The sequence below is a fragment of the Ictalurus punctatus genome, chromosome 20 (assembly GCF_001660625.3).
Source record: "Ictalurus punctatus breed USDA103 chromosome 20, Coco_2.0, whole genome shotgun sequence".
Taxonomy (NCBI): domain Eukaryota; kingdom Metazoa; phylum Chordata; class Actinopteri; order Siluriformes; family Ictaluridae; genus Ictalurus; species Ictalurus punctatus.
The window spans coordinates 21,994,363-22,012,322 of record NC_030435.2 but is presented as its reverse complement, the minus strand read 5'-3'; the positions used below and the strand labels follow the sequence as shown (position 1 = coordinate 22,012,322).

Below are 17,960 nucleotides of genomic sequence, written 5' to 3'. Positions count from 1 at the left end.
GCTAGCTGGCTAGCTCGTCGCTAACAAAATACGTACATAGAGGGGGTTATTATAATTTTTTAAAATATTGCCGGTTTATATTTTTGTATTTTGGATTTCACTTTCAGTTTCGTTTCAGTCAGCTGTTCACCGATAGTTTTAGTATCCGTGATGGAGGCGTCCATGATTTTTGACCACTCTGTAGCGCGAAAATGACGTAGCACAGAGGTATGTCAAATGCAGCATGAGAGATGACTCACCTGGAGGCGTGGCCTGAAGTGTGTAAGTGGAATTACTTAGAAATGCTTGTTAAGTGATTCAAAAGATAATATAAGTTTGTTCTGTACGACCGAGTGACTACTTTTGGGGAAAAGTTGTGTGTATATATATGTATATGTACGTCTATGTGTGTTTGTGTATATATGTGTGTATATAATATGTATATATAAAATTTTATCTGTTGGGAGCAATACCGTGGAACTCAGATTGTGTATCGATGATTGATTGATTGAGTGATTGAGCTCCCGAGTTCAGTAGTCAGGGCACTGATCAGGGCGTCGGCCATTTTGAGGGGCGTCTCAATCGCATTATCCCTCCAATGTACTGGAACGTTTGCTCCCTAAAAAAAATAAAAAATCCCACAAAAACTAGGCGACGCAAACTACGTTCCTTTACTGGAAATGACGTCATGCTTTCTGAAGCCTCTCAGATCGGCAAAAAAAAAAAAAAAAAAAAAGGCGGACGAATTCTCTTTGTGGCTCTCAAAGGATTACTTCCGTCAGTAATTTGACGTTTTCTATACGGTTCGTTTGAGTCTAAAGACTTTTAAATGACAGAAACGCGCGTGATTAATCGAACAAATTTACACGACGTATAACGGCAAAGGTCTCGGCTCGTCGACGAACTCCAGTGGTGACGTTCTGTCCGTGATGTCGCCGGAAATTGAGTCATCGTCTCTTCCTGGAATACATGGGGGTGAAGTTATCTTTCCTGTGACGCACGTTTTAGCTAACTCTAAAGGTTCCAAGTAGAAGTTCAACACCGGAAGAACCAACGCAGAACCCTTTATCTAAGGAAGCGCTTTTTAAAAATATGTTTATTAGACATTTTCTGAGGAAGCTGAGTCAGCTGATCATGATCATGAGATACCAAACATCTACTCCGTTTGTGGTCCTCCTGACACCAGAATATCTTGGAGAATAAATTAATGTTATGAAATGATTTAAATGGTTTTCATCCAAAAAGGCTTCTTCTAGCACCCTCAAAGTATTTTTTTGGGGGGGGGATTCCTTTCATGTAGAATACTTACGCACGATAATCTGGCGTAGAGTCCGAGCACTAAAGTCAACTCTGGCCTAATGTGTTCTTTATGCGTAGTCATGTTTTGGTGAATTTAATATCTGGTTGTTGTTTTTTTTCCCCTTCCCGTCTCACCTCACAGTCGGACCTGAAATGTGTGCAAGACGCCAAAGGAGGAACTTTCTACAGAGACCACTGTCCAGTCTTGGGTGAGTATTACCACCATTTAAAATATCATACAAGATGATGATACGTTCGGAGCAGATACGATTCAAGGTCACGCTTTGTACTTATTCTTTTCATTTGTAAAGTGTTTTTATTCAAATTTTCTTCCGTTTGAATGATTTAAAATAGAAACAAAAACGATAAGCTGCGTTTATTTTTGTAGACGTCATCTAAATCATCCAACACAAATACAAAGCTGCAGTTTGTGAGCAAACCTGTCGGTCGTGATTGTAAAAATGCCCTGGGGTTAAGATTAGATATATGATATGATATGATATATATTTTTCATATCACCCCACCCTTAAATCACAGGTTTTATCCTTCCCGAACAAGTCGGCCAGCCCGCCATCCATCCTGTATGGTCCAGTTATTAGTGTAGCCTGAGATGTCCACTAGGTGGCAGCACTTTTTTTGTTTGAGCTTCATGCTTTAAGAGCCTTCCTGGCCGGGAGCCACGATCGACCCGGACCCGGTCCCGGCCGCAGTCTCGCAGCTGAAGTAAACAGAATGTACTCACTTAACAAACGCTCAATAACACTTCTACATTCAAGAGAACCTGCTCAGTCGGATAAAGAGGGCTGAAGGTGCGTCAAGGCTCCTTAAAATGAAGAAACGCGCTAGTTGGTTTAAATAATAATAATAATAATAAAATGTCAAGTTGATTATAAACGATACGTTTTGATAAAAATGCGTGCAGATTTTTTTCAGTACGCATTAGCGCATCCTCTGCTGTTTGTTGTGGAGCCGATTAGTTTATTACGAGCTATGCGTTCTGGACGTGACGTTTAAACTCCTAACGACCTGCCGAGTGTCTGGTTGCTCGCACGAATTCAGCGTGCGCGAGACAGCTCGCGTAGTCATGGAAACTTCCAGGGAGCAATACTGAAAGCTTGGGATATGAATCCAGATTAATACCAGAGCGCTGCTGAATCCTCCATTCTGATTGGTCAGAAGATTTATTACAGTGGCTCTGCGAGTCACGGCGTTATATTAACGCGCTCGTTTTAATAGTTTTGCGTTTCTATAGTGACGGCTTAGACGGGGGCTTCGTAGACGGGTTAAAAAAAAAACTTCGCCGTCCCCGTGAACGAGCCGTTACTATAGAAACGCTTAATATCAACTTGCGATTTGAAAACGAACGAACGGACGCCTCGCGACCGATCGGAAACGGAGAACGCGGCGTGAACGTGTGTGACGGTATGTCGCTCCACGCTTCCTCCAGGCGAGCAGAACGGGAACAGGAACCCCGGCGGCTTGCAGATCGGAGACCTGGTGAACATCGACTTGGACCTGGAGATCGTCCAGTCTCTGCAGCACGGCCACGGCGGCTGGACGGACGGCATGTTCGAGACGCTCACCACCACGGGCACGGTGTGCGGCATCGACGAGGACCACGACATCGTCGTCCAGTATCCCAGCGGTAACAGGTGCGTCTACCCGTCTCTCCTCCACGCGCCGAATACTGACCCCGAAGAACGCTTTCCTCAACGCTTTTAGTATAGACGTTTTCCTTAAGGTAATCTATAAGCTAGTGCGCTCCAAAACGACGACAAAATTCACATTTAGATCTACGCGTTCAGAATTTTCTCTCTCGCTCGCTCTACAATTCCGATGACGACATTCTGCACGTCAGCTTCTCGTCAGATTTTCTGTCCAATCGAACGCGCTAGAATCTGAAGTCTCCCACCCCCCCCGACTTGAACCGTGTTATTTTGTCTATAGGGACAAACACGCGGATAAACCACATGCTGCCTTCACTGTAATCCAGAGGTTCCGCCGCGTATTCGATGAAGCAGACGAGCGCCGACGCGTCTCGATGAACGATCGTACCGCACGACGCGATTTAGATGTAGACATCTGTACGGGTCTCCTTTACTCTCCCGCCCGCTTGTGGTTTATATAAACGCGTCCCGTGTCGCAGGTGGACGTTTAACCCGGCCGTCCTGACCAAAGCGAACGTGGCGCGCAGTGGCGAGGTCCCGGCCGGAGCCGAAGGAGGAAGCTCCCAGTTCATGGTGGGGGATCTGGTGCAGATCTGTTACGACATCGACCGCATCAAGCTGCTGCAGAGGGGACACGGAGAGTGGGCCGAGGCCATGCTGCCGGTGAGGAACTGCGGAGGAACACACACACACACACATTCTATGATACCCATGGAGTACCCTTTTTTTATTTTATTGTTTTTTTGTTTTTGTTGAGATTCTTTCTGAGATGTTTGTTCGGTGTATTATCTAGTGTAGAACGTCATTCTGCTTCTGGAAACTTTATGAATTCATATTTTTATTTATTTATTTTTTTAAAAATAGAACACGCATCTGGCTTCATTCATTCATTCATTTATTTATTTATTTATTATTGAACACGCTGCTAGTTTCGAGTTTTTTCCAGGTTGATTTTTCTGGAGCGTATATTTTGGTGTGGGCGGGGCTTGTTTTTCCTTGTCTTTATTTTGTGCAACTTGCAAATTTTTCCCCCTCTCCTCTTCTCGACACGATTTATGACCAGGATTAGTAATCGTAGAAGTAGTTTAAGTCGGAGACCGAGCGCTCGGAGCCGTTATGTGGCGGTGTGCGTGTTTCGTCTCCCTCCGTAGACGAGGTTTAACAGATTTCCGAGCTCCGTATCTGCCGTACGAGCGATTTAAAAATGAGAAATGGGGGCGGAGCTCCCGAACGTTCCTATTTTTATACTTTTCATCTTTTTTTTTTCTTTTCTTTTTTTTCCTTGGTCTTCCTCCGTGTTTTTATTCATTCCTTTATTTCTTCTTCTCACTCGTATACATGTCTTGTTTAAGGGTGGGGTTTAAAGAAAGGGCACGGTCAAGGAGAGTGCTCAGAAAAGCTACATACACTCACTCTGACATTCTGTGTGTGTGTGTGTGTGTGTGTGTGTGTGTGTGTGTGTGTGTGTGTGTGTTCCTCTGCAGACTCTGGGGAAGATGGGCCGTGTGCAGCAGATCTACTCTGACAGCGACCTGAAAGTGGAGGTGTGCGGTACTTCCTGGACCTACAACCCGGCCGCCGTCACTAAAGTAGCTCCTGCTGGTTCTGCCATTACCAACGCATCTGGAGGTAACACACACACACACACACACACACACACACACACACACACACTCTCTCTCTCTCTCTCTCTCTCTCTCTCTCTCTCTCTCTCTCTCTCTCTCATTTATCACCCATGTGCAAAACTAATTGCCCCCTTAAATATAAAGTCTGTTCGTGCCCCATTCGGACTCATTCGGACCCCCATATCGAAAAGGTCTCGTTTACCAACAAACGCGCGCGAAACTGTTTCATGCGATTACGACTTTACCAGATCCAGTAATTTTCCGCAAAAAAAAAAAAACCCACAGAAAACTCGCAACAAAATTGAGCATTTTTGGCCGCAACAATCCCAAAAAAAACCTCCGCAAAATCCTGTACGCACCGAGAATCTTTTCTTTTACATATATGTATTGACGGTATCATCGTTCTGTAGCACTCATCCCGGACTGACGTCTATAAATTCACAAGAGACAACGTCCTGATTGAAGCGTGTCCCTCTGTCCTCAGAGCGTCTGTCTCAGCTGCTGAAGAAGCTGTTCGAGACTCAGGAGTCGGGAGACATCAACGAGGAGCTGGTGAAGGCCGCGGCCAACGGAGACCTGGCCAAAGTGGAGGACATCCTCAAGAGACCGGACGTGGACGTAAGGGGAAAACGATTTACAATAAGGAGCGCGTGTGTGTGTGTGTGTGTGTGTGTGTGTGTGTGTGTGCATGTGTGTGTTTCAGTCCGTCAACCTTCAGTTCTCAGAAGTAGTCATCTTTCGTAGCCGTCAGTGTTGCTGAGATCACAGTTCACTCTGAGATCACAACCCCTGGGCTGAGGACGACGTGTAGACGTCGACTTTTATAGATGTCGAGCTTTGAAGTGCCGCGGTCCTGAAAAACGCCACCGCGTTTTCATCACCATCTCCAAGATCAAACTCTTCATCAAAGCTCAGTGCTCCGTGTGTGCGTGTGTGTGTGCGTGTGTGTGTGCGTGTGTGTGTGTGTGTGCGCGCGCATGCGTGCGCGAGACGAGCCGATGTTCAGTGCGGGAGACGGGTTTCACTGTCGTGGGACTCATGTTCACGTCACGTGTAACGGCGAGTAAAATCCACGCAGAGCTACTGGTTAGTGCTGCAGTCACACTGATGTGGCGGGGTGTGTGTGTGTGTGTGTGTGTGGTTTTTTTTTTTTTTTTTTTTACAAATTATTATCTTTATTTTTTTATAGTTCTTAAAATAGATACATTTTTAAAATAGAAGTTCAGTTTAATTTCTCTGTCCATTTATTTTTTTAACAGGAAACAAACATCTGGCCAGTTTTAGTGATAATCATGAATCTGGGTATTTTATTATTATTATTATTATTATTATTATTTTATTATTATTATTATTATTTTTAAATATAAGGCTTAATTTGGTATTTTTTAATACAAATGTGTCAGCTTCCATTTTTGTAATGAATTAATTTAAATATTTACTTATTTAAAAATTTCTAATATTTATCTAGTTATTTAAAAAAAAAAAAAAAAAACTAATCTGGTTCAGTTGTTATTATAATTATTATTATAATTATTATAATATATTTTTTGAATGTTCATCTTGTGTACGTTTTTTTTTTTATTTTATTTTATTTTTATTTATTTATTTATTAGTTCTATTCCTGAAACATGCATCAGCTTCGTTTTTTTTTTTTTTTTTTTTTTTTATATATATACATTTGGTTAAAAAAACATTTTGAAAGATCAGTTTAAAAGTTTGTTTTTATGTGTTTATTTTTGACGTTTTCACATCATCTGTTGGATTTGTATTATTTTTTATTATTATTTATTCTTAAACCTGCGTGTGTTCAGGTTTGTGGGTATAAAATGGTGTGTAGTGAAATATGATGATCGAAATGTTCATTAGAAAATGCGCTCCCAGAACTTTACTGCGTTTTTTGTACTCTATTGAAAATCCTGGCCCTGTTCCAGCTTCGGCCGCGCTTCAGACGCCCGTTTGACCTTCAGGAGTCCTGTTCAGTGGCTCTGTAGCTGCGCAGCGTCCCGCTCCTCCTGGGACGGCCGAGTTTGCTGACCCTCTGTAACGCCTGCACGAGGATCGTTATTATAGGGAGAAATGTTGTGCTGGTGGTGGAGCAGTGAGTGGTGCAGTGCCCTGTCGGTCCCCACAGGACTCCTCGCTTAGAACCGGGGAGGGGGAGGGGGGATGAGTAGGAGGGGGTGAGCGTCCGAGCGGTGCGCCTGTCGGGACCAGACGTGTCCTGCGAACGCTCCAAGGAGCTCGGGCATCAATATTCATGCCATCACACGCTGCTTTAACTTACCGCAGCGCTGCAGATCACACACCCGAGCGCACATGGGGGTACACACACAATCTCTCGCGCACACACACACACACACTCCTCTATATGCACGCCCTCACGTGTATACGTACGTGCCTCAGCTGTGCGTTTTGTTTGGCAGGTGAACGGGCAGTGCGCAGGACACACAGCCATGCAGGCGGCGAGTCAGAACGGCCACGTGGACGTCCTCAAGCTGCTGCTGAAACACAACGTGGACCTGGAGGCTGAGGTAATCCTGCACACTGCGTCCTATACGCTGCGTCCTTCACGCTGCGTCCTTCACACGCCGCGTCCTTCACACGCCGTCCTACACAGTGTTCTACACACAACGTCCTCTGTACAGCGTCCTACGCACGGCGTCCTACACACAACGTCCTCTGTACAGCGTCCTACGCAGGGCGTCCTACACGTCTCGGCACCTTGAGCCGTCTCAGCCGACTCGCCACACACGAAACGGCGAGGCGACTTTACTCGTGTTTAAACGTCTACTGAAACACGGCCTATAACGTTTATACCCTGTTTCTCATTCATTCCTCATTTCAATTCATTCCATTTACTCTAGGTAATGTAGGTCAATAACGAGGTGTCCTTTTAAAAAAATAAATAAATAATCGACATAAATATGTACCGTATTAAACAAAATAAATATTACACATTAATACATGTTATAAAAGCATATCCAGATCCGGTACTAGGCTATTTATGGAGGTTTATCGTAAAATATACAGAGTACTTTGTAAATACTTTTTAAAAAAAAGAAAAGGAATAATAATAATAAGGAATATGAATATTATAGGAATATAAAATAAATATGCACGATGCGTAATATTGCTAGTAAGAAATAGTTTTAGAGTTAAAAACTCAGTCGTGCAATAATAGTAATAAATATATAATAAATGCATTATTATAATAATTTTCTTATTATTAATCTAAGAATCTAAAATATGATTAAGGACATTTAATACACTTTACATGAAATTAATAAAAAAATATATTTTTTTATTTTTTAGGAAACTATTTAACTTGATTATTTCATATTATTTCAATTTTTCATATTATTTATAATTATTTCAATCAATAATTATAGTCATCATTATGATGAAGAAGGGAAGAAACGTTGCAATAGTTTTTTACTTAAAATTTCCCAGAAATATCTTGCAGTATTTTTCTTCGTGTAATAATATTAAAAATAATTAGAATTCTTTTTTTTTTTTTTTTAATGCAGTTTTGCGTGAAACGGACACGGTTACGAAAGTTTAACCTTTTTAAGAATTTTTTTATTATTATTATTTTTTTTTTAATAAATTATCCAAGAATCCAAAATATTATTTTAAAAAAGGGGGTTTGTAGTAGATTTCTACTCATGATTTACACAGAATGAATACATTTACTAAAGTATAATAATAATAATAATAATAATAATAATAATAATAATAATAATAATAATCTTTGTGAGAACAAGTACGTTATATTTTAGAAAGAAACTGAAAGAAAAAGAGAGTTTAAAGAAAACCGTCTGCTTGATTCAGCCATATAACCAAATGAGAAGCATTTCAGAAGGAGGATTTTCACTGCCCGGAAAATCCTGTTCTTATTTTTAAAAAATTAAATAAAAGCGTTGAAATCCACCGTGTCTCTCCAGCGTCTCCCCGAGACTCGAGATCACGTCCCGTCTCTTCCGCTGTTAAACCGACACAAGTCTGTAATATGTACGTGAACATCGTGGTTCTGAATAATGATCGGTGTTCTTCCCGAAGGGTCACGTGACCGGATTTCAGTACAGGTTTATACCTCACATCCATAACGCAGGAATTTCCCCATAACCCTACCAGCCTTTACGATCGTTCGCGATGAGCAATTATTTCTAGAAATGTTCTGCAACACTTTAAGTTCTCTCGTGTCGTGGGACGGTTCCACCTGTGATATGAATTTATTCAGCGCCGGAACGCTGTTCGGCACGCTGTAGCTGATGATTCTTTAATATTTCGTCCCTTTTTTTTTTTTTTTTTAAATGAACGGAAACGGTGTGACGGTGGTTATAGTGCGTCCAAGTTTCGAAAATAAATTGCATGATTGCTTGTAAAATAAATTCTTCGGGCTTAATAAATATTCCCTCTCCATATTTCTCCGCTCGCGTAATAACTCGGGCTGTAAAAGCCGACGGCTTAACTCTTTCTCCTGAGCTCAGACTGTTAATCAGACTCGGATTTCTGAGCCGATTAATTCTGGGGTTTTTTTTTCTTTTCTTCCCTCTGAGAACGAACGTGTCGTGAAAATGTTGAAGGAGAATTCTTACATATCTTGATATAAAAGCCTCGGAGACGCCGAGAGTCGTCTATGGCCGGGAATCCGAGAGAGCGAAGTTGTCTGGGTGGGCGGGGCGTACTCTTTCTCATCTGTCGATCACAGCGACGCTAGCCAATCGTGGGCGTCTCCGAGACGTATGCAGAAGAGGGCGGATAGCTATCAGCTCCAAGTTTGGTCCACGAAACACATCAGGTTGTAATATTTGTGGCGTGATTAAATCCAATCTACTAGCGCAGTCTACTCAGATCGATCGTATTCATGCAGATTACGGTCCGACGTCTCCTCGGCTCCTTCCCCTCACGGCTTCAGTTCCCCGTCTGATCTGCAAAATGAATTAAAAACCTACGATCGCGGTTTTGTCTTAACTTGTTATATACAACCGCTCGGTAAATGTGTCTAAAGATAATCCCAGGAAACAAAAAAATAAATCGAATAAAGCTTGGAAAGAAACGCAATAGATCGGACGTAGCTGTTAAAGCTAGCTTGCTTTGCTAATCTGACAAGAAAGCTAGTTTGACGACGAGCATGTAATATATAAACCAGACGACCCTTTTTTTTTTTTTTTTACACTAATTAACGCGTTATTTAATTTCCGTTTAACTACTTAGATTTAGAAGCTACAGATATATAGCTGCTAACGCTTCTTGCTGGACAGGCCACGCCCACAAGCGACGACAAAAATAGAATGCCCAGAAGAGACCAAACTACGAGCAACACGGTCTCGTCCTGTTGCTTGTGTGAACGTAGATTTAGCCTCGTTTTAATGAGAGAACCAACATTCGAGATCGTGTAGACGTTGGGGTAAATACTAGGCTCAAATTCCCAGAATGCAGTGCAGCTGTAGAACACGGCGAAAGCAGAGATTTTAATAGGCGCGCTACGAGACGGCGAGATTTCGGAGGAAAGTCGAAGCAGAGCGTACAGGTGCGGAAGCGAGAGAGCCGGGCGGACGAAAGGATTAAAGCGCCGCCGCGTCGCGCTGTTCAGGTAGAGGTGACGTGAGAGTCGAATCCTAGTCCAGTCATGTCGAATTGCGTTGTGGGTAACGTAGGAAACCACTACGCGAAGTGGAAACGGACCGACGTGGTTTGTTCGCTGGCTTGTTATTCGTAAGGACGAATACGCGAGTCGTTCAGGGTGGAATTTTTTTTCGCTTTGTCGTGAAGGATAAGGACGGAGACCGGGCGGTGCATCACGCGGCGTTCGGCGACGAGGGCTCGGTCATCGAGGTCCTGCACCGAGGGGGAGCCGACCTCAACGCCAGGAACAAGCGCAGACAGACGCCGCTACACATCGCGGTCAACAAGGGTCACCTGCAGGTCGTGAAGACGCTGCTCGACTTCGGCTGCCACCCCAGCCTTCAGGTAAACCTCGCTTGTTTCGCCAACACGTCCCGCGACACTTAACGTTACTCCGATCTCACGAGACTGCGCTCTCTGTAGGACTCGGAGGGAGACACGCCTCTCCACGACGCCATCAGCAAGAAGAGGGACGACATGCTGTCGGTCCTGCTAGAGGCCGGCGCCGACGTCACCATCACCAACAACAACGGCTTCAACGCTCTCCATCACGCAGCGCTGCGGGGGAACCCCAGGTACAGCCGCTTCTCTTTTCCATCAAGGGTTTGTGAGTCGCGGTTCCTGAGCAGGTCTTTGTGCTCGTTAGGATTTGGGAAAAACGTTTTTTTTCGACACGGTTGTCGTCGTCGTCGTCCGCGAGCGGCAGCTTTCCCGACGTCGCCAGAAAGTCGGTTCGTGTCCGAGTAGCAGATCCAGATGTTTTTAATATTCAGCTGAATGAGAGAAACGATTGGAAGATGGATGGGATGGATTTTTGATTCAGTCAAATCAATCGAGTCGATCCGCTTCGTCACTAGAGTTGAATCGGAAGCCGCTCAAGACCACCTCGCTCAGAGCGCCATTGTTTTGCTTCGCACCAAAGCTGATGATCGCGGTGTCGTCACCTCCTTACGGAACCACACCGAGGTGGAGAACCCACAAGGGTTCCATTCAAGAGTAAACACTAAACGCTGCATGTGCGAGATCGACTCCTTTAACGGGAGTCTCTCGGATCTCTCGCCCGAGCTCGCACCGCCTCGTTATTTATCTATTTGTTCTTTAATCGCAAAACGGTTCGGGTTCAGACCCGTTGAAGTAGGAAGCTTGCGAGTTTTAAAGCCTCGTCCCGAGGCAGCACATTTTCTCCCACGTCGAGGGAATCAAATCGAACGTGCAACGTGTAATCGCTGGTTTTGACGTCCGCTTGCCAAGAACACTGGCGTCGGTCCTCCCCCCAAAAAAAAAAAAAAACCCCACCCCCACACACACTCTTGTGCTCGTGTTTAATTATTCCTCGCTAGTGATATCCCGGGATGTTTTTATTACCTCCGCGGGATGCTATTATTGCGTCTCGAAGCTAAACTTGGACTTTTTTTTTTTTTAGTGCAATACTTCGTGTTATCGGAATTAATTTGGTGGCTGCGTTATGGGTGGGCAGTACGGCGGGAGCGCGATACGATACGCAGTATTTAGCTGAGGTTATTGTTATTGTTGTGTGGGGGCGGGGACTCACCTCAGTGAGCTCAGAGCTGTGACTGCGGTGATTGTTTAAATCGTCGGTCGGTGTTCTTGATAAGAGCTCTGAAACGTAATATTTATAGTAAATAAGAGCGTTGGGCAGTGATAATGATGCACGTTGTTTCCCGGTTGAGTGTAAAAGTTTGCGCACCCCCTGGACACGGTAGTCTAGGACAATCTGGTGTTAACCCACGAGTGGTGGGGGAGTGTAACCATGAATAAAATACTGAAGCCAGATGGGCGGGGTGACGAAATATCTGAGTAAGGAAGGCGCGTTACGTTACCTTGCCGTGGTGTGTGTGTGTGTGTGTGCATTTTTTAAAAAAACAAAAATGACAAACTGGAGGTCCGGGTCGTCCCTCTGTGCCGCTCTGTTTAAAGCGCTGTCGCAGTGTTGGCTTCCAGCAGCACGAACAATGCGATTAATAGCCCGTGACTTACAGCAGCGTTTATAACCGACCCTGCGGAGGCGTCACTGCACGCTTTATACGTTTATTTATTTATTTATTTAACTTCCCTACGAATGGGCCAAACCGTTTGTTAATTACCAGTCAGAGTTCCTTCCCCGAACGCACGACTCTGTGGGGTGCTGGAAAAACAGTTTAGGCAGTGTGGTGTGTGTGGGGGGGGGGGGGGGGGGGGGGGGATTTTCTAGATTCGTTACACATGAAGTGAAATATTTCAAGCCTTTTTTTGTTTTAGTCTCGATGATTACGGCTTACGGCTCACGGAAATAAAAAAAAAAAGTATCCAGTATCTCAAAATATCAGAATAAAGACTTTATAATACAGAAATGTCGACCTGAGACGATCTCTAATTGTTTCTCTAATAGTTTCCTGAAGCTTTAGTCTCTGTCTGGTTCAGTACACAAGCACAATCACGGGGAAGATGGAAGTAAACTCTGCGTTTCATTTGGAAATCAAGGTTCCAGAGTCTGGAGGAAGAGTGGAGAGAGACAGAACCCAAGCTGCTTGAAGTCCAGTGTGAAGTTCCCACAGTCAGTGATGATTTGGGTCGCCATGTCATCTGCTGGTGTCGGTCCACTGTGTGTTCTCGAGTCGAGAGTCGATGCAGCGTCTATTCGGGAGATTTTAGAGCACGTCATGCTTCTATCTGCTGACGAGCTTTACGGAGATGCTGATTTCCTTTTCCAGCAGCACTCTGCACCTGCCCACAGTGCCAAAACTTCTAGCAACCGGTTTTCTGACCGTGGTGTCACCGTGCTCGATCGTCCAGCCGACCCGCCTGACCCGAACCCCGTAGAGAATCTACGAGAGACACCAGACCCGACAATACATACGAGCCGAAGGCCGCTATCAAAGCAACCCGGGCTTCCAGAACACCTCAGCAGCGCCACAGGCCGATCGCCTCCACGCCACGCCGCACCGACGCAGTCATTCCTGCATCAACGCATAAATTAACATGCTTTTCATCAGGTCGACATTTCTCTATTATAAAGTCTTTATTCTGATATTTTGAGATGCTGATGGAAATTTTTGATTTCCGTGAGCTGTAAGACCTAATCATGCAGATTTTTTTTAAAAAGGCTCGGAATATTTCACTTTATGTGTAATGAATCTAGCTTATATGAAAGTTCCACTTTCCGAATTAAATTATGGAGAAAAAAAAAAGAACTTTTCCACAATATTCAAATTTTTTGAGATGCATCTGTGTGTGTGTGTGTGTGTGTGTGTGTGTGTGTGTGTTTTTATATATATATATATATATATATATATATATATATATATATATATATATATATATGTGTATATATATATATATATGTGTGTATATATATATGCATGTATGTATGTGTGTGTGCGAGAGAGAGAGATCCCTGCGCTCTATAGCATCTGGCTTTTATCTCCACTCCTCTCCAGATTACTGAGAGACTCCTAAACCCGAGCGTGTCGCAGTGTCTCCTCATTCCCACTGCCTGTATAAGGCATGAAGACGTTCCTGTGTGTGTGTGTGTGTGTGTGTGTGTGTGTGTGTGTGTGTGTGTGTGTGTGTGTGCGTGCTGTAAGGCATCCTGGCTTAGCTAACTCTTAGGATTCCTTGCTTTTGTAATCAGCACTCTCTCCCACAGCACAAAACTGACCGTCCTGTATACAGACTCGGAATAAGTATAGATCAGAACGCAAATATTTATACAAATTGTGTTTAAAAACACACACACACACAGGAAATAAGCTGTTAAGTTTTTTTATATTTATGATTTCTGGAAAGAAAAAGTATTTCTGTGAAGTACAAACAACAATCACTCACGGGTATAAATTAAGGGATGGGCAATATAAAAGAAATATCATGTTGCGATGCAATACTGCTAAAATAACTGAGAAATTGTAATCACGTTAAACAACAGCAACTTTATTATAGTTTCACTTTCAGAGTTTCAAGTGTGTGTAAAGAAAATCTATGTACAAATTCTTTAATGGCTATGAGAATGAATTAACTCTGAAAAGAATGGATATAATTATATATATATATATATATATAAATCACTCTCCACCAATTGAAATTGTTAGTAATTTTTTAATAAGTAAAGATATAGTGTTAAAAATCTTCATTTAAATTAGTAATAAAGAATAAATGTCCTGTAATTAAATTAAGATTCAACTGAATTGAATTTTCGCGATTCCTTTTTAGCAATTTGCTAATTTGCAATTTCGTGACTAGTTCTACTCGGATCAGAAATTAGTGTGCAGATATACTTTATACTTAAATATGCTTTTATTTATTGTTTACAAAAGTGAATTAACACTGAAAAGGGGGGGGGGGGGGATCTGTAATCGGACAACCTGTAATAAAACATCTCATAGTTTTATTTAATATTTATTGACACTTCATTGGCATTTTAAATAAACATTTAGGAAAAAAAATAATTTGAAGATTCATTTGGTTCCAGTGAGTTTGCGATAGAGTGTTAAGAATAAAAATAAAAACTTTTTATTGAATGTAATTAAAAATACATTGGTAGTAAAAAAAAATAAATAAATAAAAATAACATAAAGAAAGGCTTTAAATGCACATTTTTGCACCTTTTCAGTTTTTAATTTTTGTAATTAATTGGAATTGAGTTTTTCCACAATACACACACGATATATATATATATATACATATCAGAAGTGTATTATGACACAATTGATCACAATGTTAATTTTATACGTCATATTGCCCAGCCTTAATATGCATACATACATACATACATACATACATACATACATACATACATACATAAATAAATAATTACACTACGAATGAAAACACCAATCATGGTAGTAGAACCAGAACTGTTTCCTGTTGTCATCAAAGCATAGCTACAGCTGGTTGAAGGGGACCAAATCCATTGAAGATGTGATTTGGTTCCATTTTACCAGCTTCAGCAAAGCATTGGGCTTCTCCGTGCTTCCCGGGTCCGGCCTCGGAAACACCAGAAACTCCTGCGGAAAGATTTCGCTCGGATCGTTACTCGAGGGATGTGCTCAGGAACAAGCGACAGGATCGCGTTATTGACTTCCCGCTACATCTCGGCATCGCCGCACCCTCCGGCAAGCCACCCGTCCCCTTTTACTTTGCTCTTTGCCCGAGAAAGAAGAATTGCGCCCGGAGAAAAGGATAATAATAATCTGTCCTGGTACACTTGAGCCATGTGGAGGAGTCATGTAGCAATTACAGCAGCTGATTGATGGGGCCTGGTGTCGCTCAGGCGTTCGTCACATGTCCTACTCGCTCCGGAACAGTCATCACATTCTCTACTCGTTCCCAGCGCCTGCGTCCCAGGGTGCACTGCGAAGCTTTGATCATTCTCCAGCTTTAATTACGGAGAGTGCGGAGGAAAAGTGCTCCTCGGAGAGCCGTACTGATGTTCGAAAACAAACGCTGATATTCGTGCATTCCTCAAGACAACCGTTTCGGCGCTCGGTTAAGAATAACGCTTTCGTTTAAAAGCCCGCGCTCAATATGGCGCCCGTTAAGCATCGGGGACGGCGAAGTGCTATTTACGACGTCGATTTCCCCCTCCTCGCTCCCGGCATCCCAGGCAACTCTCAAACCCCCAGATATGCAGGCCATAAGTGGGCAAAAGCCAGGGACGGCAGCTGAACGTTTTAGAACGTCAGCATCTGCTGTGGATGTCAGTCAGGCCGAGGGGGGTAAGAGTGGGGGGTGGAGGGGTGACGGATACACGAGCGGTGACCCGACAGCACAAATTTGGAAAGACAACAAAGTACCACAATGACCAGACGTGGCCATAACGCGTGGCAGGAAGAAGAATCGCCCGCTTTCTGTCCAGATCGCGACCGAGGGCATTAACTCTGTCTGAAAATTGTCCCTCATTATCTTCCCTGCCGTTCGACTCCAACCCGATTAAAGCTGCTCACTTCCGTGGTATTAATCTTTTATAGATCAAGCGTGTCGCGGACAGGAAGTTCCACCCAGGGTACAAAAATTCAGGGATTAAACCATCACGGCTTCAGGTATCAAAAATCCCAAGTCGGATAACAACGGAGATGCCGATTTCTCGGAATATTCGGAAAACACGACGTAACCATGGCGCGTTAGAGGTGTATAACACGTCTCGTCTTTTTTTTTTTCCCCTTTTTTTTTTCCGTGTCAAGAAATCAGCTGACAGCTGGAAATTCCTGCTTTGTCACGTTTGTCCCAATCTGTCTTCTGTGGCCACGTCAAAGCTTTTAGCAAGGCTCGTGAACGTACGGGATCGGCGGAATCCGGTTAAACGGCGCGTGTTTTTCTGGAAGTGTGACTTTTTAATAAATTAAATTTATTTATTTATTTATTTTTTTTTAGAAATTCCCTTCCAGTCTTTTTTTTTTTTTTTTTTTTTTTTTTTTTTTTTCCCCGCAATAGGGACTTCTGACTGCGTTCTTCATTCGGCCGTGGCAGAGGTACAGGCCGAGATGCGTCTGGCATCCGTTCAAGGCCTATATTGCAGCAAATCACCCGTCGCACACACACACACACACTCACACACACACACACACACACGTCTTTCTGATGATCTTACATTGCCGTGATGACCTGTCCAAAATTAGCCATGGTGTGACAAATACAGCAAAATTGTGCTCCATGCTAGCAGTCCTGCTCGGACACGTTATCTAGCATGCAGATTGCTTTATTAGGGAGGGGCACGATTGGACTGCTGGTGAAAGTCTCTGAAAGGGAGCAGCGACTTCTTCCAGAATACGTTAGGTGCTGCAGTCAGCCTCTGCATTTCTGAATTCAGCACATTTCCCAGCGACACGACGTCTCCGTGCTTACCTGTGATCACCTCGTTTGACGATCAGCACCTGACCGAGAATACATACTTCTTTACATTCCATAGCTGTCATATGTTCATATGGGCACATAAAGAAGTATGTACACCAAGTAGGTAACCCCGAAGCGTAGCTCGGCGTCCTTACCTTTTTTGGTTTGCTCAGGCAAGATGAGGGTTTTTTTGTTTTTTTTAAAACAGAGATTTGATATACAAGCACAAACGTTTGTGTTCTGGGTTAGTCCAGAAACGCAGTTCGTTCTTTCTTTTTTTTTTTTTTTTTTTTTCTTTTTTCTTTTTTCTTTTCCCCCTCTCCATTCTGCAGAGTGCAATCTTATGGCAATACTTTCTATATAACGTAAGGTGACTTTGAGCAGTGCTTTAAAATAGACCTGCCGGCTTGTTCTCACCCGAGCCATCAGAACTGGCTGTTCTCACCAGCATACATTAAGCGTGTACGGGTCCACACAGTGCCGTCTGCTCCGGTGACCCTGCGTGTCCTCTAGAGAACTGTGAGGATCCACAGGGGATAAAACTGAAAAGAAAAGAACAACAGAACCCAGGACTTTTGATGCCCCCCCCCCCCCCCCAAAAAAAAACAAAAAAAAACTAGAAACATCTACAATGTTTTGTCCTGGTTAACACAAAAGTACTGAAAAAAGGAACGAGACGAGGCAGAGTGTCCTTGCCGTCTCGTTCCTGTACTCCTTGAGGGAAATGCATTGTAAAATCCTGGAAATTAAGGCGCAATCCTTAATCATACCCACGTTTCACCACTCTTCGTCTCCGTGCCGTCGTCTGACCACGTCCGCTCGTCGTATATCGGTCCGGTTGCTGATGTTTGAAAACGAGGTTGATCCAAGTGGAACAGGAAGCTATTGTGACTGGGATTTGGGCTTTAGGTACACAGACGAGGCCAGAGGTCACATG

General features: G+C 43.4%; 1 protein-coding gene across 6 annotated transcripts in view; it reads left to right on the top strand.

Moving 5' to 3' along the window:
* The window catches only part of mib1 (MIB E3 ubiquitin protein ligase 1), a 56,274-nt gene that overhangs the window by 9,446 nt on the left and 28,868 nt on the right, over positions 1–17,960 (top strand). For all 6 annotated transcript variants that reach the window (XM_017495526.3, XM_017495524.3, XM_017495522.3 and 3 more), the window contains exons 6-13: positions 1,421–1,487; positions 2,726–2,930; positions 3,425–3,608; positions 4,430–4,574; positions 5,055–5,188; positions 6,994–7,101; positions 10,346–10,543; positions 10,622–10,773. In XM_017495526.3, coding sequence (XP_017351015.2) covers positions 1,421–1,487; positions 2,726–2,930; positions 3,425–3,608; positions 4,430–4,574; positions 5,055–5,188; positions 6,994–7,101; positions 10,346–10,543; positions 10,622–10,773 — 1,193 coding nt within the window. The remainder of the gene's footprint in view (positions 1–1,420; positions 1,488–2,725; positions 2,931–3,424; positions 3,609–4,429; positions 4,575–5,054; positions 5,189–6,993; positions 7,102–10,345; positions 10,544–10,621; positions 10,774–17,960) is intronic.